This window comes from Galeopterus variegatus, unplaced genomic scaffold (assembly GCF_000696425.1).
Source record: "Galeopterus variegatus unplaced genomic scaffold, G_variegatus-3.0.2 Scaffold3490, whole genome shotgun sequence".
In the NCBI taxonomy this organism is placed as follows: domain Eukaryota; kingdom Metazoa; phylum Chordata; class Mammalia; order Dermoptera; family Cynocephalidae; genus Galeopterus; species Galeopterus variegatus.
The window spans coordinates 156133-180958 of NW_007729601.1; the positions used below are offsets into that span (position 1 = coordinate 156133).

The window sequence follows — 24826 nt, forward strand, 5'->3', positions numbered from 1 at the left end:
GCTTCTGTTTAAAGAAATGGCAAGGTGAAGTCTTTCCCAAAGCAGACATTCAATGCATGATTGCTCTGCTATATAAATCTGGTCATTCATATAGTTTCTATGACTTAATTGGCCACACCTATATACCAGAGCTTTAAGATAATAATTTTTGATATTTAAAATAATAATTTCCTATTTGTTCCCTTTTCTAAAAAAGGGAAGGTTTGCTCTATATCAGAAGAAGTGTTCACAAGTTCAAATGGAAAACCTAAGCCTTGATGGCTTACTTTGAAACAGAATAGTGATCTTTTTGGGCCTCTCCCCAGCCTACACTACTCACCAGCCTTTTGAAGGGTCTTTGTAGGGTACAGAGACAACAGACGTGAGAGTTCCTGGCTAGCCATAAAGAAAAACCAGGAGTCCCTAGGAGGGTCAGTCTAGACGTACTTCTCATGACAGATGTTTCCATTGATGAGGCTGAAGGTGGCCACGGAGGGGTTGGTACTCTTGAGGGAGGTCATGCAGGTGGTACTTCTGCCAGTGCTGTGAGACCGGGTTATCAGGCCAGGCCGGCAACAGAGGAGCTGGGTGTTGAACTGTTTCCTGAAACTCTTGCTTAGCAGGTAAAGGGCAAAGGGGTTCACACAGGAGTTGGTGAAGGCCAGGAGACGGGCACAGATGCTGGTGACGAAGTGGAGCATGGAGGTGTCCACCTCAGAGTAGTGGTAGGAGCGGTACAGGTAGATGATGTGGTTGGGGAGCCAACAGAAGGCAAAGAGGCCCACAAACACCAGCACTGTCTTGGCAAGTCGCTTCCGGGATTCAATCTAAGGAAGAGAATCACATGGAGAGAGACAGAGGAACCAAAGGACAGTGTCAGAGGAACGCAGAGAGACAAAGATTCAGACAGAGAGAAAGAGACAGAGAAAACCAATTAGGGAAATAGATGAGCTCACGAAGCCACAGAAAAAGAGTACAATAGAAGAGGACAAGAGAGAATCCAATAAAACAAGAGAAAAGTAACGGAAACAGAAAAAGAGGGAAAAAAGAGTCGAACACAAGACAGACAAGCCAGGAAGCAGAAACCCACAGAACAAAATATAGAATAGAGTTAGCAGAGGCCACTGAGAACAGATCTTTAGACAAAGTTGATTACATGCTCGAATGCACTGCACAATGAAATTCTAGTAAGTGCCCTCTCTTTCCTTGGGAGAGCATCGGTGCGGTTTATCAGCTATACAACTTCATGTCTTTCTTTGCACTGCCATTAATAATTTCTTATTCTCTGTGATGCTCAGAAAAGCAGCCGGTTTTGTTCTTCCTCACGGGCCAAACCAAGATAAGTCCCTATTATTGTTTTTCTGTAATCTCAAGTTATTACTGGACTGTACCATACACACAGGTTCTCAGACAAAGTGGGACGAGCCTCTCCTTGCTTCCAACTCCCTCTGCTACCTCGAAGGGAAATACGTCTCTCATGAAAGAATTTGGACTACAATAGATGTTTGCTGAGAGGTCTGTCAAGTAGGGAGACAGTTTCACTGAGAACTGCCATTCCTCCCCCAGCAATTGAGGCCAAAAAATGAACTTTAAAGGGTGAGGTCTCTAAGTGAGTCAGCTATTAATTTGAATGGGGTGGAGAGTCTCTGCTTTCTCATCATAAATACCACGTGATCTACATCTGGCAAGAAGAACTGACAAAGAGAAGAAGCCAGAGCCCTTGGTTTCTACCATTTGTACCTCAAGAATGAAATTGGGGGAGTTATGCAGGATGGGGAAAGGTTTCTAACATATATGGAGGGCATCCTCTAAGCTGGGCACTCTAGGCCTCACATATGCTTCTTCCTTAGAATCCTCCAATAGTCTTACAATATAGGGATTATTACCCTATGTCATCAGAGAGGGTAAGCAAGTAAGTCATGAAGCCTGGATTTGAGCCCCAATCAGTATAGTAAGCCTATCTTAATCAAACTACTTCTTTTTCTTAAACGGGCCTCATTTTTCTCCCCGTCTGCTCTGTTTCCACATGTTAACCCTCTTTCTAGCCAAACTATGTGATTGGAGTTTAAAGAAGTCATATCCCTATAAGCCTCAATGCTTATTTAAACATACACACACACACACACATGCACACACACACTTTTTCAGATATTCCTTAAAAAGAAACCCACACTTCAAGTCTTGCAGGTTCTCAACACCTAGAACAAGATTATAAAGAACACCTGAATTTCTGGGCTTCCGTGGTTAGGAGTTTCCATAGGGCATCTGGCCACAGATCACCCACTTCCTCTAACTGCCAAATCAAGTGACACGGTCACCTAAATACTGTACTTGTCAGTGGAGTCTCAAAGAAATGCAAGGGACCAAGTCACCAGGGAGGAGATGAATCAATCCTAAGCACTCACCTGCTTCTTGACATGTATGTTCCCTTCCACAGGAAGATTGTAAGCACTCTGGATCAGGTTTTTGGCAATGAAGTAGTAGTAGACAGAGATAATTGACAGTGGGATGATGTAGAAGACCAGAAAGGAAGCCATGGAGTGGATTTTGGGGTGCAGCTCATTAGAGTGTGGGTATGGGGCACAGCTAATGAAGGTCTGGTTGGTGCTTTCCTCATGGAAGGGATGGAGGTCAGAAAACACAGCCTCTGGGATGGCGAGTAGCATAGAGATGACCCAGATCAAGGCGGCTTTCAGGCAGATCTTCATCAGGGCATGAGAGGCCTGGATATCCATTGGCCGGACAATAGCCTTGTACCTGGGTTAGGAAAAAAGGAATATTCTGTGTAAGTTGCCTAATATTATTATGGAGGCCAGCGCCAGGATATCCATAACAGTACGGATGAGGCAATCATCCATATTATGGGGTGAGGCAAGTGAGGCACCTGGGGTGCTATATTTAAGGAGGGGCTCAATTTCAGGTTCACAAAAGTGCCAACTCTGAACTCACATGACCCCAACTGTGAGTGCCTCCTTAAATTTTGTACCCCAAGCCCCTCTCTTGCCTCACCCTAGCTTGACCCTGAAGGATGCCTTCTCCTTTCTCCAGCAGTACCATTCTGCCCACATTCTCTCTTTTTCTCAGTTCAGAGGTATTTTTAAAGTTATTTATTTATTTTAACTGACAAATTAAAATTGTATATATTTATAATATACAGCATGATATTTTGAAATATGTATGTAATGTGGAATGGCTAGATTGGGCTAATTAACATATGCATTACCTCATGTGCTTACCATTTTTGTGGTGAGAATACTTAAAGTCGACTCTCAGTGATTCCCAGAATACAATATATTGTCATTAACTATAGTTACCATATTATAGAATTAACATTCTCTCTTGATTTTAAGAATACTTCTCAGAAAAGCTAAAGCTCCTTTTGTTTTTCTTCTCAAACCATAAAAATTAATAACAAAGCATGCTGCTGTTTAAAGAGGGACACAGGGATAAGAAGGTTGGCTCTTTTTGGCAAAATCTTCATCTCGAGTACTTAAATACAGTTCAAGGAACCTTAAGTCATTGAGTATTTTCAATATGCCTCTTCTCTCTTTAAAAGAATGCAGAATGAATGGTCCACTGAAAAAGTTATACCCAGGAGGATACCTGTAATTGTCAAATTAACCTTTCCTTTGCCCTCCTCGTCTCTTTCAGCCTTATCTTCTCTTGAATAATTTACGTCCTTCTGGTTTGTAAGCTATTTGTGCCCCTGTCTTGCGTTGAGTGCTCTGGGAAGCAGACACTGAGAATGAAGTCAGGAGTACAAAAGGTTTATTGGGGAGTAATACCTGTGAAAGATAAAAGGGGAAGAAGGAAGCAGGATTGGGCAAAGGGAGCTGTCAGATCTTAATGGAGACCTGGAAAGGTCTACACCAGCAAGGGTCACCAACCTTGCTGGTTTGCCTGGAAATTTTCCAGTTTTAGCACTGAAAGTCCTACATCCTGGGAAAACCCTTAGTCCCAGCTAACTGAGACAGTTGGTTACCCTATACCAACCCAATGGGAAGCTTAGGAGCAAAGATTGCCCAGTTGAGGTGTCTTGCCTTGGGTGGAAATGGTCAGGCCCTCATATCATCACTTTGCTTAGTCATTGGCTAGGGTGGTCCCAAGAAGAATGTGATCTCACTTACTGCATGGTTCAGTCACTGGGCAGGAGCCACCCAGGAGAGCATGACCAGAGCTTGAAAGCTGAAGTGGACCCTGAATGAGCTGATGGTTGGAGGCTTCAGCTAACCACACTCCCTGAAGCTGGGCGAGTCTCTTCTGCAAGGGAGATCTGAGCAGCACATCTTCGTGTCTGCCACAACTCCCCAGACAATGCCTAGCATGGTGGGCCACAAGACAAAGGCACAAGTATCTGTGTGCACTGGTCTGGGAACCCACCAGAAGATAAGCCTCTGGTGGACAAAGAGTATGTCTTTTTCCGTCTTGGCATCTGCCAGCCCTGTGTTTTGCACACACTCCACAAATGTTTGTTCAATTGAACATGAGTTGCTATAGTGTGAAAGTTGATATAAGTTGAAACCAATGAAATGTGAGGGTGTTCATTGCTGAAAACACTGTGTTTTAACTGGGTTCTACCTATGATACTATTTTATATCATGGTCGTAAGTGATGGGTAAACATTGCTTTCCACTTATTTCCATGTTGATTAGACCTCATTAGCCATTTCAACATTTTTATTCCTAGCTTAGAATTTAGGAAAGGAATTTATATCTTTAACTAAAGGCATATGAAGATCTTCAGCCAAAAGATGCATATGACTAATAATATCTCTAATAAATTTATTAGAAATAAAATGGTAACTGTGACTTCTATTTGCATTTTCTGTCAAATAGCAGTCATAAGTACCATTAGCTCTGAGTCAAGGTGATTCACTCATGCACGAGTCAGAAACCACAGTGAATGGCTTATTTCTTTCTCTCTTGGGAATCGTATGTTCCTAGTGCAAAGTGCCATGGGAATGATTGAGCTGCTATTTCAAATTCACAACTTTTAAAACATTAAAGGTAGTATAAAGGTAGTATAAAAAATTTCCTTTATAGTCTTGCCAGAAAAATAATTTGAGTCAAATCTAATTAAGCCTGTAGATTTATGTGCCAGTTTTCAGGAAATGTGGTGATAGAAGAACCTGATAAATGATGCCATGAGGATACAATCGGCCAAATTCTGAATTGAAAAATTCTACTGGAATGATGACCCCATATTTTCAACAAATACATGACATAGAAAAACAGGGAGAATGGTTATAGACTGACTGAGATGTGTAAGACATATCAACCAAATGCAATGTGTCAACCTCTTTTGGATTTTGATTCAACCAAAGGAATCATAAAAAGATATTTTTGAAACTACTGAGGAAAATCAAACATAGATGTAGTATTGGTGATAACAAGGCACTATTTTTAATGTATTGAGTGTGGTAATGGTTTATGGCTGTGTGTTTCTTAAAAGACCTAGTTTATTAAAGATACATGCTAAAATATTTATCAGTGAGATAATATAATGTTTCGATTTAGCTTTAAAATATTGATATATTCATATATCACTTGTGCAATTAAAAATAAGTAAAAATACGTTACAAACAATTTTCTGTATGGAATAATCATAGCATATCAAAGAAGTGAAAGAAATCCCGTCTACTAAACTCTTGCCTTGTGCCAAACAGAGAATGGCATCTATATTATCTCATTTATGTTCCAGACAACCCCAACAGGTAGGCATTATTATCCCCATTCTGCAGGTGGGAAATTGAAGCTCAGATAATTTAGAAGGTGGTGGAGTCGACATTCAATTTAGGACCAATGCTTTTCAGGATACTACAGCTCTTTCAGATTGAAGCTTTGGGTAAATTCTTCCTAGTGGCAGAAAAACAGACCAGATGTTTCTCAAATGTATATAGAATATACCAGATGTTCCATGCAAGTATAATGGTTCTGCAGAGTATGGAACATATCGGTCTATTTCTTCTTCTGACTTAGGCTGCTCTGCCCAGAGCTCCCAATGCAGGGAGACACAACTGAGTAGTTCCTGCTTAGGGGTGATGGCTGGTTGGATTGGAGTGAATACCTCATCTAAACCAGCCAATGAACTGCCTGGCCAGCTCCTAAAGAGTCTCTTTCTCTTAATCATTTAACCTGAAAAATAGAGAGAATATAATTAGTCAATGATAGATGCTGGAAATAAAAGATTTTGATATCAGGGAAGGGATCAGGGAAGCCATATTTAGCCATGTAGAAGATGAATAAGCAGAGTAAATGGATTGAGAGAAAGAGAAAGAATGAGACAGCCTTAATAGGAGAAGCTGAGATTATATGGCCCTAAGTAATACAGAGGGCATGGTTTCTGGTGCATGAACTACTTTTGAATGCACAAGAAATCTCCTGCTATAATCTTACAATACTCCCATCTCCTCTTCACTTGAGCTGTTTGAGTGGCTTCTGTTCTTTGCTAACGAGCCTTATCTAGAAAAATTAAATATGATGGCTATTTTAAGTTATCACCAGATTTATTTCCAGGATCATTTTGCATAGATCATCTTCTACTTGCTGCCCTCTGAAAAAATAAGCTGTCAACTTTCAATTATATTCAAAAGATACAAGGGTACTTCAAAAAGTTTGTGGAAAAATAGAATAAAACAGAATGTGAATCTTTCCGTGATGAAGTGCCCACATAGACTACTTTTAGCCCCATTCCTAAATTCTCAATTACTTTCCCATTTCCCTCCTTTCTTCATGCCCAATCCAGAGTTTCCATCCATCTGAATCCAATCCTCCCAAATTCCAGCTTAAGTATCATCTCGATGAAGCTTTTGCTGACCAATCTAGATCTTCATAATTCCCCTTCTTTCTCCCAAACTGTCTGACTTTTATGACTGGATTATCCACTCTTCTCATTTTCTGCTTACTATGCACTATCTTGAATTGTTTGCAGGCTTTCTATGGGTATGCTTTTCTACCTGACTTTCTCATAAGTTTTTTCATGTGAGAAGAGTACATCTTCTCCTCTTTTCTTCCTGTATCATTATAAATGCCCTAAGCCCCTTGTTCTGCAAATCACATATTTCAAAGCAGGGGGTCAGCAAATACTTGCTAATTAATTGATGAGTAATATGTGACTTGTAGTTGTGTCTCTTATTTCCAACTTCTCACAAACAAGAGAGAGAAGATTCCCTTTTATACACTCAATCAGTAAGAATCACTCTTCTATAGACTGACAAATTCATTCCTCTGATAATACGGGGCTCAACACAATTGTTTCCCATTTCTGAAAACTTCTGTACTTCATTTTTCTTGTGCAAACACTGGAGAGGTTGAAAAAATTCTCTGTAACAAGATTAATGTGTCAAAGATTCTTGGCAAGTAGAAGTAGCTGGCTCTCACACTCAGGGTTGGAAACCTTTGCCCACAGAAAGGTATGTCTTTTATTCAAAATGGGCAGTTTGTTTATTTTTGAGAACTGAGCATTTCAGCCCTTATTTGTCCATCATTACCTACTGAAGTCTGTAGGAAATGTTGAACTACAGTAATTTAAAATGTCCATTATGATCCAAATGTATACTACATGAAGAAGACTTAGGTGAAGAAGAAAACTAAATGAACTAAATGGTCCCTGGGGTAACTGACACATTCATTGTCTGCATCTAAATTAGAACCTCACCTAATAAGATTTCACAAAACTATTAAACATCAGCTTTGTTTTCTCCTGAGAATAGCACTAAGAATTTTTCTGAAGAAATGTGAAGCAATTATTAGCTGGCTTGTAAGATGACTACAACCCATAGCAGTGCAATCTTATCTCCCTTTGAGCTATTACTCTGTAAATGGAAAACTCACTGTTCCTTGGTGCTCATCCAATCATTATCTTTAAGTATATAACAGATTATAGTCACCCTTTTCTGTTTTCTCCAGGCTACATGACTCCAATGCCTTTTTTTTTTTTTTTTTTCCGTTAAATTTTTATTTTGTCACAAATGTATACTACATGAAGAAGACTTAGGTGAAGAAGAAAACTAAATGAACTAAATGGTCCCTGGGGTAACTGACACATTCATTGTCTGCATCTAAATTAGAACCTCACCTAATAAGATTTCACAAAACTATTAAACATCAGCTTTGTTTTCTCCTGAGAATAGCACTAAGAATTTTTCTGAAGAAATGTGAAGCAATTATTAGCTGGCTTGTAAGATGACTACAACCCATAGCAGTGCAATCTTATCTCCCTTTGAGCTATTACTCTGTAAATGGAAAACTCACTGTTCCTTGGTGCTCATCCAATCATTATCTTTAAGTATATAACAGATTATAGTCACCCTTTTCTGTTTTCTCCAGGCTACATGACTCCAATGCCTTTTTTTTTTTTTTTTTACCCCTGTATTAGTCTGTTTCTGTTTCTTAGAATACCTGAAACTGGGCAATTTATAAAGGAATGAAGTTTATTTCTTATAATTTTGGAGGCTGGGAAGTACAAAGTCCAGGGAACACATCTGGCAAGGACCTTCTTCTGTGTAGTAACTCTCCACAGAGTATTATGGTGACCAGGTTATCACATGGAGAGAATGGGCTGAGCAAGAGAGTTAACCTGCCCACTTGCTCTCCTTATAAAGCCATCAGAACCACACCCATTACTCCATGAATGGTCAATCCATTCACAAGGGCACAGTCCTCACAACCTAATCACCTCTTTAAGGCCCCATCTTTCAAATACCATAATTTGATTTCCCACCCTCTTAACACAGTAACAATGGCAGTCAAGTTTCAGCGAGTTTTGGGAGGACATTAAATCCACAGCAATCCCTTCTTAATGTACTTTAGTTTCCTCTGGACTCTAATGTGTACTTGGGGTCAGAGAGATCTGGTTCCTAATGGTGATTGTACCAACTAGCTTTGTGGTCTTGGATGAATCAAGGACTCTTTACACCTCAATGTTCTCATCCCTGAACAGGAGACAATTCTTTCTTGATAAGGAGCTGGTGAAGATATACTAACAAAATAACTAAAAAGAACCATGTAGGTATTAGGTATTACATTCTTCATGACTTCAAGAATTGAGGCACAAGACTTGGTGGAGGAGTGAACACACAGAACTAACACTATGCTACTTGTACCCATCACAGGGGACTTGCTACTCTCAACCTCAAGCTTTTGGAGAAGCTATAAAGAAAGGTGTAAGGAGTCATTGTAGTCATTTCAAGTGGCATTGACAACAACATCAATGAGTGAAGACTAGGGAGAAGTGGATAATGCCACATCCTGTTAGAGAAGGTAAGGAAGAGTCTAAAGGGATCTCTCTGGTAGGAACAAACAAAGGAAGGAGATCAGGGAGGTTAGAACTTTGGGTGGCCTGTTGCATTTAGGGGGTATTAATATTTTGGGGTCTTCAGGTTGATTGTTCACTCTGGCATTCTTCTAGCTTTTGGACCCTTTTCTTCATTGCTCTTGATTTGTGCTATGACCACCAACTTCTTGGAAAACCTCTAGGATTCAGGGAGACTGTAGAAGCTAAGTTGGGGTGTAGGGGAAAATAAATGTCTTGGGATTTGTTTTGGCTCAGTGGGGAGAGGTAAAGGGTTGGGAAGGGATGGAGCTCCAGTCTTTCTCACCAGGATAGGAAAAAGAGCAGTGACATGAGGCAGGAAGGATTTCTGTTCCTGCATGGAAGGAACAGCATGTTAGCTCTACAGCTCAGGGGCTGACTGTATGATCAACAGGGCACGGGAGGGTGAGGGGCTCCAGTGAAGAGGCAGTTAAAAACAGAATTCCCTAATTTTCCTGCTCCCATACATGGGCAAAAAGCCCAAGGGACTGAAAGGGAAAGAGCAGAATCACTGGGGAGATGGTGGGATGGAGGGAGGAGAGGAGAAAAATGAAAAAGAAGAAGAGAAAAAGAAAGGAAATTGGAGGAGAGGAGAGAAAGAGGCAGGGGGGAGGAGATGAGAGATAAAGGGAGAGGATAGAAGGGGTGGGGAGGAAAAGAAAGGACCAAAAGTTATGTCCCATCTAGCAACACAATTCTACTGCAAATGGGCCACTCCCCTGCAGACACATTCATCTGGACCTTGTCAGTGTACTCTGCTGTCCAAGAGGAAGCTGAAGTAAGGGTGGTGAGTGGTTGGAGGGGAGTGGGGCACTTAGGGAACTATGCCAATTCCATTTCTTTAAAAATTATTTAAGGATTGGTGGGTCTTTAACTATGAAAGTAATAATTATCCGGGTGAAGGATGAACTTGCCATGCAAAAAGCATGCTTCTCAGGTATGTGGGGCAGAACAGATATTAGTAACATATAACTACAGACCCAGGGGCTTATAGAGTTGACCATTGGAGTCCTTGCCTCTCTATCCAGGTTTGGTGGAAATAGTATCTTGACCAAGGACAAGTGTGCATTTGTGTTAAACTTGGAAAAGTTGATGAGCAGGGAATTGAGTTCACTCTGTCTCCATAATAAGATAACGGTTTCCAAAATAAGACCATTCTGTGCCTGGGTTTCAATTAGATTGATTGCAATAGTCTTGCCCTCTATCGCAATAGTCTTCAATGAAGTCTTCCTTGCCATTAAATTTAAAAAGGTGATAAGCAAAATGATCCAAACAGCTTCCCATCAGCCTCAAATCCAGGGCAAAGAAACCCCTCATTACTTCCCTGTAGAGCACATGGCACTAAATCAGTGGTCCCCTTTTACGAGGGCATACCACTCAGTAAAAAGAAATTGAACATACACATACATTTTATGTATGTTAATGTATAAATTATGTATAAGTACATTAGCTATAATTATTATTAGCTATAATAATTTTAAAGAATTATTATTCAATTCGCTCTATGTGATAATGACATTGGGGTTATGTAGAAGAGTATTCTTGTTGTTAGGAAATATACACTGAAATACGTAGGGGTGGAAAGTCAGGATGTTTGCACCTTACTTTCCAAAGCTCAGCATAGCTCAGTTGGTTAGAGCGTGGCATTGTAACACCAGGGTCAAGGGTTAGATCCCCATACAGGGCCAGTGCAAAAAAATTAAAAAAAAAAAAAAAAAAAAAATGTTGTTAGGAAATATACACTGAAATACGTAGGGGTGGAAAGTCAGGATGTTTGCACCTTACTTTCCAAAGCTCAGCATAGCTCAGTTGGTTAGAGCGTGGCATTGTAACACCAGGGTCAAGGGTTAGATCCCCATACAGGGCCAGTGCAAAAAAATAAAAAAAAAAAAAAAAAAAAACCCCCCCCCCAAAAGCTCAACAAAACAAAACACAAGAAACACACACACACAGAAAAAGAGAGAGAGAACAAAATCTAGGAAGTGGTAATTGTTGAATGTGGATGGGTATTATATGAGAGTTCATAAATAAATTGGGGAGAAAATATATACTAAAATGTAGAATTTTTAAAAGAGCTGACAGTAAAATAAAACTTTAAAAATATGTTTTATATTTTGTCTATTTTATTGACAGTGAACCATTTTGCCATCAGGAAAACTTATTATAATGTGACTGAATATATCATATCTGATTAGCACTTATACCAGGAACAAGGAAAGTGTCTTCTCTGTTATATTGTTCTCTTGGGCCTCCAATTTTAATATTATCCACAATCTGTGGAGTTTTGTTTTGCTCTGTTTTGTTTCAGTAGGAATATTTTTAAGCCACGAGTCCATTTGAGGAGGTTACTTTGATTAAAACTAGATCACGCACAAAAACGCATCAGTCTGTGATGCCTCGCCATAAGCTGAAAATGCAAAGAAGCGTCAGGGGTGCCATTGCTGAGCCTTCTACGTGGTGGGGTACCCACTCCTGCTGCCTGAGCAACATGTGATAAGGGATCCTCCAATGTGGAGTGAGTGAGCGGGCAAGCCTCAATTTGGATACAACATTTTTTTTCTGCATTTTTAAATTTTACTTTATCAATATACAATGTAGTTGATTTTCATGTCCCTTTACCAATTCCTCCTTTCCTCCTGCCCTCTTCCCCCTACCCCCCATCAACATCATATCTGCTCACTTGTCTTAACAAGTTCAAGGAATTGTGATTGCTGTGTCTTCTCCACCCCCCACATTTATTTGTTTGTGTATTTATTTATTTATTTATTTATTTTTAGCTCCCACAAATAAGTGAGAATGTGTGGCATTTCTCTTTCTGTGCCTGGATTATTTCACTTAACATAACTTTCTCTAAGTCCATCCATGTTGTTGCAAATGGTAGTATTTCATTCTTTTTTATAGCAGAGTAGTATTCCATTGTGTAGATGTACAACAGTTTCCTTATCCACTCATCAGATGATGGACATTTTGGCTGGTTCCAGCTTTTGGCTATTGTATATAGAGCTACAATAAACATTGGAGAACAGGTATCCCTTTGGCATGATGATTTCCATTCCTCTGGGCATATTCCCAGCACTGGGATAGCTGGGTCCTATGGTAGATCTATCTGTAATTGCTGAGGAACCTCCATACCATTTTCCATAAAGGCTGCACTGTTTTGCAGTCCCACCAACAGTGAAGGAGGGTTCCTTTTTCTCCACAACCTTGCCAGCATTTATCATTCTCAGTCTTTTGGATATTAGCCATCCTAACTGGAGTGAGATGGTGACTCAAAGTGGTTTTGATTTGCATTTCCCGAATGCTGTGGGAATGGGAACAGACTTCATGAGTATGATCCCAAAAGCACGGGCAACCAAAGGAAAAATAACCAAATGGGACTATATCAAACTAAAAAGCTTCTGCACAGCAAAAGAAACAATGAACAGAGCAAAAAGACAACCAACAGAGTGGGAGAAAATATTTGCAAATTACACATCTGACAAAGGATTAATATCCAGAATATACAAGGAACTGAAACAACTTAACAGTAAAAAAACAAGTAACCCAATTAAAAAATGGGCAAAGGAGCTGAATAGCCATTTCTCTAAGGAAGATATACAAATGGCCAACAGACACATGAAAAAATGCTCAGCATCACTCAGCATTCAGGAAATGCAAATGGATACTACATATTATTAATGCTTAATTCCTCCTTGATTAATAAAAATAAAAACCAATAGAGGTTTTGATACTTTCCTTCCTAACCTGTTAGATCAGATCGCACCTCCCCAGGAGCCTGTGAACCCTACTTTAGAGTCCATTGTCCCAGAAAATTTAGCTTAGGTTTCAGAGGGCTTTGCAGCAGTCTTCAGCAGAGACCCCCTGCCTCAGGAGGAAGCTAGCTTTAAGCTCAGACCAAGAAAGTAGATCATGATCCACATTACAAAGACTAATCATACTTCTCTTTTTATTTTTCTCATTTTCTTTAGAGTGATCAAGGAACAGATTATGGATCCAGGCAGGATCACCTGAGTACAACCCTGAAGTTACCTCTCCGTGAATCACAATTTCCCCTCCATCATGTCCTCTCCCTGTATGTGCCCCCTGCCTCCCTGAGAGCAAACCCAGATTTGGGGAGAGGAGCAGATACCCCCCCCATTCACTCTTTAGTATGGATCAAAGTCAATGTGGTCATCTTCCTGTATGTAAAGACCTACCTCTGATTATGAAAGGAAGGCTCTGTTTCCCAATAAAGGAATTTTTTTTATTCCTCCACCAGGTGGAGGAGACATTTATGGGGCAAAGGCTGCAGGCAGGCAGACTTCTACATATTTATTTTCTTCAAAGTCTCACTTTGCAACTAATTGGTGGGAATTTCTTTCTTGCACAGATTACAGAGGAATAAGACTATTCAGTATCTGGATTTCAATTAGATTAATTCTGTTAACAATAACAACCACCACCGCCACCATAATGGCTAAAACTTACTGAGTACTTACTATAGATCAGGTAACTATGGTGTGAACTTTATTTAAATTATCACTTTTTATCCTCACAACAATCCTATGTGGTAGGTACTAATATTATTGCTCTTTTATAGTTGAAGAAACTGAGGCCAAGTAACTTATCCAGGGCCATGAGTGCTAAGCATTAGAAACAGAATTTGAGCCCCTTCGGCTGTCGCCTAGGCCTATCTTCTGACCATACTGCCTCCTTATCATGATGGTCCTGTGGTTGACTGGGAAATCCGGGCCTTCTGGTATTGGAATTAAGGAAGAAAACCAAGAAAATTATCAGAATGTCTGTTCTCCACCTGATCTGGCCATGGTGAAAGCAGCTTGTTTCCACACAGACATAAAACTCCCGATCTTCCTTGAGTCTGTTATAACGAAGCTCCTACCTTTCTCACCCCCATATACACACTCTGCAGTGACCTGTGGCCTGAGGCCTAGAGCGAGGTCTAGGCTCTTTTATATATTCAGGGGTCATCTGAGTGAGACATTGGAGCTGAGGTGACAAATGGCATCAGTGAAGGACTAGAAACCATAGTCTGGAACGAGGCTGTAGAAAGACCCACACTGGGAAGGTTGCAAAAGTGAAGGTATTGATTCTGGGTTACAAGGGATGTAGAAGCTTAGGGTTAAAATGGAAAGAGCTGTGCAATCAACTGCTGAACGTCTTATGGTGCTTTTGCATAAGGAGTTGGGCAGCTATTGACTCTTGGGCCACAAATGAGTTTCAGCAGGATGACCTAATTCCAAAGTTCAATTCTAATTCTGTAAGGGAGCCAGTCAGAAGGGGTGTAAGCAGCATGAAATATTACAGTTGCCAGTGGGTATGTTTAAAATGACAAGGGACAGCAGTAACCCAGTCACATTTCAGTAGGTGGACAAACATCCTGGCACAAGTTGCTCGCAGGCCACTCTTCAAAAATGTTATGGAGGGAAGAACATACATTTACAACTTGTTATAGTTTTTCAGCAATTTATGAGCCAAGAAGTTTGAAGAACATTTATAAATCCCATTTACAAATTGTAGTTAGACACGGCCTGCAATTACCCTATTGCGTAACATAGAAGATACACAGAGAATGGGGAAAAAAATCATAAAAATGGAGAAAAATCACCCATGCTCTAGGGTGGAAAGCATAATAGACTTTGGGTCATAAATTTTCTTTATAGTACTGGCCAGTTAGCTCACTTGGTTAGAGCACAACCTTATAAATTGTCTTTATAAGTTGTCATTCACCCCCAAACAGACCCTGAAGCAAGGATTTAGTTACAAATAATTTATTTGGGGAGGATTGCAAGAAACACAGGGAGGGAGTGGGGAAGTGAGACAGGGAAGGACTGGAAGCCAGTAAAGGGAACCACTGTGTGCAACTTGGCACATTCTTGCTGGGGACTCCTTGAGAAACCTCAGTGAGCACATTCCAGAACTGTGCCACTAAGGGATCAGAAGGTTGGGGTGCTTACCCACCGACTCCCATCCCTCTTTGGTTGAAAATTGTCCTGGAGTGTTAATTCCAGGACACTCCAGCCTCCCCCGAACCTTTCCTTGGCCAGAGATCACCTTTGGTCAGAGAAACACAGGAAGCCCTGTCTGTAAGTGCCTTCCACGGTGCGCCAGGGGTTAGGGACACCACCACTATGTAAATCCTTCTGGACCAGTCAGTTTTATCAAACGTATATATAAAAAAATGAAGTCTCAGAGACAATTTTCAGGTTTAAATATATTTTGAATTATGGGGGATGAAAATAGAATTTATAAATCATCTTAATAAAATGCATTATCATTTTTGTTCCAAAATAAGAATCAGTAAAGGTCAAAAATGCCTTCATGGCATATGAGTCATTGTGTCTAATTATAAAAATTTACCAGCACTATATATAGATAAACTTTTGTGAGAGATTTTATAAATGGTAAAATGGTGACCCAGCTTTGTTGTTTATTGGGTCCACTGTGCAGGAAGTTGGTCCTGGCAGTACTGGGGAAGCATCACCATGGGGTGAAGGAGCATGAGACAGGGAGAGAGAGACTACAGAAAGACCGGGAGCCCTGCACTTCCATAATTAACTATTTTTGTAAAAGCATGTCCTCTCAGTTTCTTTTTACTTTTCATTATTTAACAAAAACTTACTATATGCCTGGCAGAGTTGTCAACATGTTTCAAGAATTAGCTTTTTGAATCCTTATAACAATGGTAGAAGGTAGGTATTACTATCGTCATCCTTTTTTTTAACAGATGAAGAAACTGAGGCACAGAGAGGTTAAAAAACTTGCCCAAGGTCACATAGCTAGCAAGTGGCAGAGCTGGGGTTTGAATAGAGGCCATCTGGCTCCTGAGTCCAGGCTTTAAATCATGAGATTTAATGCAACCATTTTCTTTATCTGTGAAACAGAACTAATGATGCCAACCTTACTCGCTAGGATGAGGAGCTAAATGAGGTGTTTCAAAAGCACTTTGAAAAATAGGAAGCAGTATTTAAATAAAAGGTTTTTATTGCATTTCCTGAAAAGGAACGACTGTCCACTAGAATGTCAAGTGTTCGAGATTTCGGCAACAATCTCTCAGCTCCCTTATGAACATAAATAGCAGTCGTGCTAACGGTACACTCACTGTTTTGACTAGGGATTCTAACATTTTATAAAGAAGTCAATGCATATTATTTCATTTCATAATTATAAAAATTATGCTAGCCCTATGATATATTAAAAGTAAATGGTCTTATCCCCATTTTACAGATCAGAAAACTGAGACTTACAGAGTGATTTACCCAAAGTTACATAGCTGACAATTAGAAGAACCAGGCCTCAAACTCAGACATCTCTTCAAATCCAATGCTTTTGAATTTATCCCCACTAAGAACACTTCTCTACTAAATTTGATCCCCTCCAAAAATTAATAGGTAAAACAAAATAATTCAAACAAAAGAGAAAAAGAAATTTAAAAAAAGATATTAGGGGAGCTATTTTTTAACGGGTACAGAGCTTCAGTTTGGAAAGATGAAAAAGTTCCGGAGATGGATGGTGGTGAGGGTTGCACAACACTGTGAATGCACTTAATGCCACTGAACTGTATCCTTAAATGGTTAAAATGGTAAATTTTGTTATGTATATTTTACCACAATAAAATTTTTAAAAGAAAGAAAGAAAGAACAAGGAAGGAAGGAGAGGAAGAAAGAAGAAATAGTTTGTAAGCTTGTCTCCATGCAACTTTGAGTGTGTCTTAAGAATCAACTGAGATAGTTGGTTTGAGTCAGCAAAGATATAAACAAGGAAGAGAGTTGAAAGGCAGTTAGCTAATTTGAAGGACTTTTTCCAGTTAAAAAAAAAGTTATTATAAAAGTACAAAGAGCTCATCGTAAAAATTTAGCAGTAGGGAATTCTAAAAACAAAAAAAGCAAAATAGATCATCCTTAAGTCTTGTACATGATATTTTGATATATTTCCTTCCAATTTTTCCTTTGTCTTTTGTCCAGAATTGAGAGTATACAATTTTGTACCTTTTTTTTTATGATCTATAGCATAAGCATTTCCCGGTCTCACACAGATGCCCATGACCCCTGTAGCCAGGAGGCAGTGCTCTGCAGATGCCAGCAAGCCTCTCTGCACACCATGACCTTTCAAGGAACCTACAAATTAGCTCCAGTACAACACATCATGCTTAGATGAAGCAAACACACCCCCATCAAAAGTAACCCATCTGGCAATACAAAGCACATCTTAAGCTCCTACTTTTGCATGGTCTTGTACTAGGAACAAAAGAGTTTGAAAGAAGTATAAGGTTAAACACTCAGTGACATTTTCGCTCATTCCATCCTGGAAATTAAGAAGGTTTGATGTGCCCTGAGTCACAGGATTATGAATTTCTTCAGAGTTGGGTCTGTGTCTTTTACGCTATGCCAGCTTTATTTATTAAATAAATAAATAAATAAATAAATAAAACTAAAAATCTAGAACTATTCATCCAATTTGTCTGGCCTATAATCTTGCTTTCAGATAAGGAAGTGGGTCTACGGTGCTCAAGACAACCACTTCCTCCCCTGCCACGCTCTGAGCCAAACACTCCTCCCAAACTCTCTTACGCCAAGTCACTCTGGACACCATCTTAGCCTTTTCCCAAGAGCTCTCCCACAGCCAAAACACTTCCTAGTTCTCTAAGCATTTCAAGCTTAGAAGAATCCCTGGAGGTCACTGAGGAAGTGACTCTCCCTGAGCCCAATTCCCCTTTTCAACCATTTGAAGGCAATTTACTAACATGAGCTTATTATGAAAAGACCTTAGAGGAAGCAGCACTGTGCATGATGGTGACACATTGAAAGGAAGTGGTGAGAAGCACAGCATCTGTTTACATCTTTACTTCTCCAGTGAACAATATAACACGCCCTGACCTCATGTCCACCACCCATGGAAACAGGGGTCTAGCTAAGTCTTGATTTTCATTTTCTTCATTTAAACAACTGTTAGCATCACAGAGGACCCAGGACATGCTGGAAAAAACACTTGACTTAAAAACCCCATTCTACTGTTTCTAATCATGTGATATAGAACCCTCATTTCACCATTTAAAAACAGGGATAATTATAGAGATTCCTGATAACCCAAAAAGCTAATATGCATGATATGGCAGCGGCCCATTACCCCAAAGCATCACACAGATGTATGATTTTATTTATAATATCCTTTAGGAAATCTGTCCTGGCTAACTGGAAAGGGATCATGGGACCCCTGGGTCCCATCCATTTAAGTAGGAAACTCTCACTGCTAAATAACCACCCCAGAAAGTGTGCACATGTCTCTGTATCAGGGACAGCAAACTAGACCACTTACCAAATCTGGTCCTCTTCCTGTTTTTGTATGACCCATGAACTAAGAGTGGTTTCTACATTTTAAATAGTTGGGAAAAATCAAAAGAAGAATGAGGTTTTGTGACATGTGAAAATTACACGAAATTCAAGTTTTAGTGTCCATAAGTAAAGCTTTATTGGCACACAGCCATGTCCATTTGTTTCATTGTCTATGGCTGCTTTCACAAAGCAAAGGCAAAGTTAAGTGGTTGCAATGGAGATTTTATGGACCAGAAAACCTAAAATGTTTACTATCTGACCCTTTACAGGAAAAGTTTGCCATCCCTGGCCTATGTGTACTGAATATGTGAATGTGGCTAATGTTTCTGTTGTTCTCTGCCTTTTCACACCAAAGCTGCTGAAGACAATATGTCACTGACCCCTGTTGTTGGTCTCCCAGTATTAAGCATTCACTGCTCTGGATGCTTAGTCAATATATCAGCACATTTAAGTTCTAATTTGGTATCTCAGGCTCTGCTTGGCACTATGGATATAAAAGTCCCTGGCCACTGAGGATTTAAAATCTGGTTGCGGAAGCAAGATATAACTAAGAAAAGCTCTCAAAAAGCAGTAGAGTGATACTTACACATGCCTTTGTGAAGAACTCTTAGAATAGATGATGTTAAGTCAGCATGTAAGTACTGTTATCATGGCACAGACAAATGAGTACATATTTAATTACAAATCTGTTTTATATGTGATTATGGAATAAAAAACTCAGAGATCATCAAGTGCCATTTCCTTAACTTAAAGAAGAGGAAACTGGAGCCTAGGTAGGGTCTACAGCTAGTTAGCTGAGAATCAAGACTAGACCTAGGTCTTGGGATCCCCAAGTCAGTGGTGATTTTTATATTTAACTGTTGCACTTAACATTCTCAGGTCTTTTTAATGCATAAGTAAAGAATGCTTAAAATTAAATATTAATTATATTTGTATTCATCTTGTAATACATTTATTCCTTAAATCATCTTTTAACCTTCAATTTTTACCTCTGTTGACAATCTAGGAAAGAAATGATGCCAAATTCTGACTTTTCTGCTTTTCTGTGATGTTTCCAATCATTTAAAGTGGAGGGGGAGAAGAAAAGACAATATTGGAATTCTTAAAAATCTGATCATTTTCTTAAAAAGAAATATGCATTTCCCATATCATGGGAAAACTACTGTAATCTTGTTTTTATATAATTTTCTATTGTTTTAAAATTGTGTTTAAAGCATGTCTCATGACAGAGGCCTGATGCTAGCATGAAATTGCCTAACTCAATTAAAAAACAACCACCAAAGGGAAAAAAAGAAAACTTGAAAAGCTTAAAGTTGACCTCTAGTTGTTCTACTTATATGTAGACAGCATAAAGAAATAAGTGAGTTACATAGACATGTTATTATCACAGTAAATTCTTCTCACACTGTAAAATAAATTTCTGTAAGTGCCAAAATTTGCATTTTCCCCCTATTTCTTTTCTATGTAACCTTTAGCTATCACCACTGGCCAGTTGGCCTGAGTACAATACAAAAAAAAAAAAAAAAAAAGAAGAAGAAGAAGAAGAAAAGAAGAAAAAAAGAAAGCAGGCCAACTAGCTCAGTTGATTAGAGCATGGTGATGATAACACCAGGGTCCAAGGTTCAATCCCTGTATCGGCCAGCAAAATAAATAAATAAATAAATATAACAACAACAACAATAATGATAATACAATAATACCAGAAAGAAAAGGTAATAAGGAAATGAAGTTTAAGAAAATGTACCTTAGGAACATTTTGGCTCTCTCCTTCCCATAAAATTTCATCTGTTATCAATCACTGCTTAACTAAATGTCAGCTCTAACTCCAGCAATTTATTGGGGCTAAGAATCTTGGCCTAGTTTAAAGATCCCAGAGGCTCTGATGTACCAACATTGGCAGTATTCACTGCTGCAGGCGTCAGCTGAGATCACTGACTTACTCACTTTGAGGTTACCCAGAGCTCACTTCTCTGATTCTAAATCGCTGAGATAATTAGAGACACTGAATGCTGACCCCACGGTCCTGAATAGGTAGTTCTGAACTCCTCTTTAAAGGAACGGGGATGTGTATAGTTTTGAGGGCAGCAGATCAAATCTTTAAGGGAGGTGGTATAGGATTTTCCCCTTTTGATAATGGCAAACTAGCTTGTTGCTGACCAACTATCCTGAAATCAAAAGTTAGAAAAATCTCTTTGAAAACATCAGAGAAATACCAGGGCAGTAAGGATTTGAGGGGCTAAAATCCCAAAGAGAAAGGAAGGGCAAAGAGACAAAGCTGTTATTCAGCATTATTTTCCTCTTAAGGCATTTACCAAATTTCAAGCAGTAGCAGAGAAACTGAGAGGAGAGCAGAGCTCCCAGCAGTGTTAGGACAAAGGCGGACAATAAATAGAGTCCACAGTCCACCAAGGAGAGGAGCCCAGCTTACCACCCTAAGTTTTTAGTTGAGATGCTCAAAGAGGTAAGCCCCAGTGGTAAGGGAAAACTAGGAATAGACCAGCTCTCACAAAGACCAAATCCCATCCTCTGATCTGCTCAATTCCTGATTGGGTCAGATATACTAGTAGCTCATAACTGCCTGTGAGAAACAAAAGCTAATCTTTTCTAGAAGATAATACCATCCAGAGCCTCAAATTACTTACAATTGTTTACATACAAAATCAAATGTTCAAACAAAAATTACCTGGCATACCAGGAGACCAAACAGACTGGCAAAAAACCAAGAGATATAATAGAAACAGATTTATAGAGGTTCCACATGTTAGAGTTACCAGAGAGGGACTTAAAAATAATTGGGACTAATTTGAGAAGGTAGATCACAAGATGGAACCAAATGGAAATTCTATAATTGCAACACACAATTAAGAATTAAATGGAAGCTTCAGAAGCAGACTAGACACAGCTGAAGAGAGGATTAGTGAACTGAAAATGGGCAGACTGAAACACAGTGAGAAAAAAGGATAAAAAGTACAGAAAAGTGAGTAGGAAACGTATGGGACATGGTCAAATGGTGAAATGAATTGTGTTTAAAATACCTATCAGTAACAGAGGCCTGACTCTAGTGTAAAATTGCCTGCCTTAATAAAACAAAACAAAATTAAAAAACCAGAAGGGAAAAACTTAAGATTAAAGTTAACCTGTACTTATTCTATTTATATGTAGACAGAATAAAGAAGGAGAGAAAAGAGAGAATGGAACCAAAACAATATTTGAAGTTGTAACAGTTGAGAACTTTCCAAAACTGACTGAAATGTTTGGGCCACAGATTTAAGAAATGCTATAAATCCCAATCAGGAAAAATACAAAGAAAACCACAACCTAAGTGCATCATAGTAATACTACTGCAAATGACAGATAAAGAGAAAAATCTTAAAATCAGTCCAAGAGAAAAAAATCAATACTGTTAAAGGAGCAACAATAAAACTGACATCTGACTTCAAAGCAGAAGTCAGAGGACAGTGAATGGCAACCTGAAAGTACTGAAAGATAAGAATTGCCAGCCTAGAATTCTATGCCCAGTGAAAATATCTCCCCAAAAGTACATGAAATAAGACATTTTCAGATTTTTTTAAAAAAACCCAAAAACTGAGAATATGTGTCATCATTCAACTTACACTAAATGAAATACTGAAGGGAATTCTTTGGGCAGAAGTAAAGTGATCTCAGATGAAGCCACAGAGATACAGAAAGGAATGGAGAGCAAGAAAAAAGGTAAATAAGGGGGTAAATCTAAATCTAAAGGTAAATGTGTGGGCAAATGCAAAGTGTATACAAACAATGAGAATAATGTCTTGTGGGTTTTAAAATACAGAGAGAATTAAAATATTGAATCACAAAAACAACAAAAAATGGGCAGGAGGGAATTTAAAATGAAGTTAAAATGTCTTATCTGTGCATTGCCCAGGAAGTGGGAGAGTTCTAATTTACATTAGATTCTAATAAGTCAAAGATACATGCTATAAACTCTAGTACAGCCCCTAAAAGAATATTAAGAAGAGCTTTATGATTAACAAACTCATAAATGGGGGAAATAGAACAGTTAAAATATTTAATTAGCTTAAAAGAAGACAAGAAGGGAAGGAAAAAAAGATTGTGAAACAGGTGAGACCAATGAAAGTTAAATAATAAGATGGTAGATTTAAATCCAAATATGAGTAGAATCGAATTTGTCATTCTCTGTGTTTATAGAGCAGAAACCTGTAGCCAAATTACAAATAGCAAATACATTTATGTAAAGTCACTAGTATTATGCATACCCACAAAATACCAACACTGATGAAGATAACACAAAAATCATAATGTGAAGACATCCATGACAAATAGGTTAATAAGTGTCATCAATTGAATGAGTATTTAAGATTACTCAAAGTATAAGAAAGCTTAAAATGCTGTGGAATTTTTACAGCCCATATGGAAGAAACCTGATAGTGGTTTTCTCAAATTTGATAATCCTAAACATTTATACGACATCACCAATAATGAGTTATGAAACTGAAAGAAACTCCTCTAAACTCTCATTAACAAAAAACAATTTTAATCAACCATGCTAGAAGACTGATTTTTCCTTCTAATTTCTCTGTAGAAATGGGTATTACCAAATCATGGTCATTTTAAGAGATGACAAATAAGGGTGAAGTCAAAATATTTAAGAAAACGAGTGTGACAGGGGTGTGGTGTCAGGCAGTTATTTAACTGATATTATTGTTATTATTTTTTGGATTTTGTGAAATTTGTGGAATTTATCCACTTATTTAAATTTGTAATTTATTGTGTTTTCTAAATCTGATGCAGGATTTTTAAATGTTTTAAAATATTCACTTCTCTACCTAATTTTGTATTCCTAATCTTATTTGGTTTTTCTTAAAAAGCACCCCTAAACAGTCCCCATAAAACCTGAATAAATTCTTGTCATCTAGGGTTAGAACCGTTGTTCTGCTGCAGCGACTTTGTTAACCATGAAAGGAAATAAACTCACAGACCATAATCCAGTATTCCAGGTTCACCCGGTAGGACCTACCAGAATTCATTCATTCCTTTATTCCTTTCTCCATACATCCATTCATTCACCAATTCAGCAAACATTTCAAGCACCTACTACAGGTTAGGCACTGTTCTAGTGTCAGAACAGATAACCTCCCACTTTTTTGGAGCTTATATTCTAGTGGTGGAAGACAAACAGTAAACAAATGAACAAAATAATTCTCAAGAAAATAATGCTGAATGATATTTACCCTAGAGAAATGAAGACATACGTCCATACAAAAACTATGCATGAATGTTTATAGCAGCTTTATACATAATGACCCAAAACTGAATACAAGCTTAATGCCCATTAACTAGAGAATGGGTAAACAAACTGGTATATCCATGCAATGGAATACTACTCAGCAATAAAAAGGAATGGATTACTGATACAAGCAACAGCATGAGTTGAAGGAAACCAGACTCAAACAGCTAAATACTATATGATATCATTCATATGACATTTTGGAAAAGATCAGTGGTTGCCAGGAGCTGGGGGTGGAGAAAGAGGATAGACTACAAAGGGGCAAGAGAGAATTTGGGAGGTGATGGAAATGTTCTCTATTTTGATTGTGGTGGTGATGGTTACATGACTCTTACGTTTGTCAGAGTTCATAGAAATATATACCTAAAATTTACTGTATGCAAACTATAACTCAATGAACCTGAAAAAAGGAACTGGATGATGGGATAGTGCTGGTTATTCCTTTAGACTGGGTGTCCAAGGAAGACCTCCTTCAGGAGGTGATGTATAATGTGTACAATGAACCTCTTCAAAACCCCTTGTTCTATTACTGGGAGGCAAAAAAGAGAAATGGAGAGTTTTTTCTTTTATTCTGAAAACCTTCTGGTTTAATTAAGAGAGAATTTCTGCAAACTTCACATGCCATGTAGATTTATATGTGCAAAAATGCAAATTTAGCCTATTGTCAAAGGATGTTATTGACAGGCACAATTCAAAAAACCTCACCAGGGAGCCCTTTTAGGCTATACTCTGTGTTTCATGATAAAGCATGTGCTTTTCTTTTTGCCTTCATGCACATTAAGTTGCCAGAAGTGATACCTAATCACATAAAAGCTTAACACTTTAAAAGATAATATGATCATGTGGTCCTTGTGTTTAATTTTGTTAATATGGTGGATCACATTTATTGATTTGCGTATGTTGAACCAACCTTGCTTCC

The 24826-nt window shown here is 38.7% G+C and overlaps 1 protein-coding gene across 1 annotated transcript in view; it reads right to left on the reverse strand.

Moving 5' to 3' along the window:
• Positions 1–210: 210 nt before the first annotated feature.
• Positions 211–24826, reverse strand: part of GRPR (gastrin-releasing peptide receptor) — a 30985-nt gene continuing 6369 nt past the window's right edge. Inside the window, exons 2-3 of the mRNA XM_008585201.1 lie at positions 2385–2736; positions 211–806 (exon numbers count right to left, since the gene is read on the reverse strand). Coding sequence (XP_008583423.1) covers positions 417–806; positions 2385–2736 — 742 coding nt within the window. The 3' untranslated portion in view covers positions 211–416. The remainder of the gene's footprint in view (positions 807–2384; positions 2737–24826) is intronic.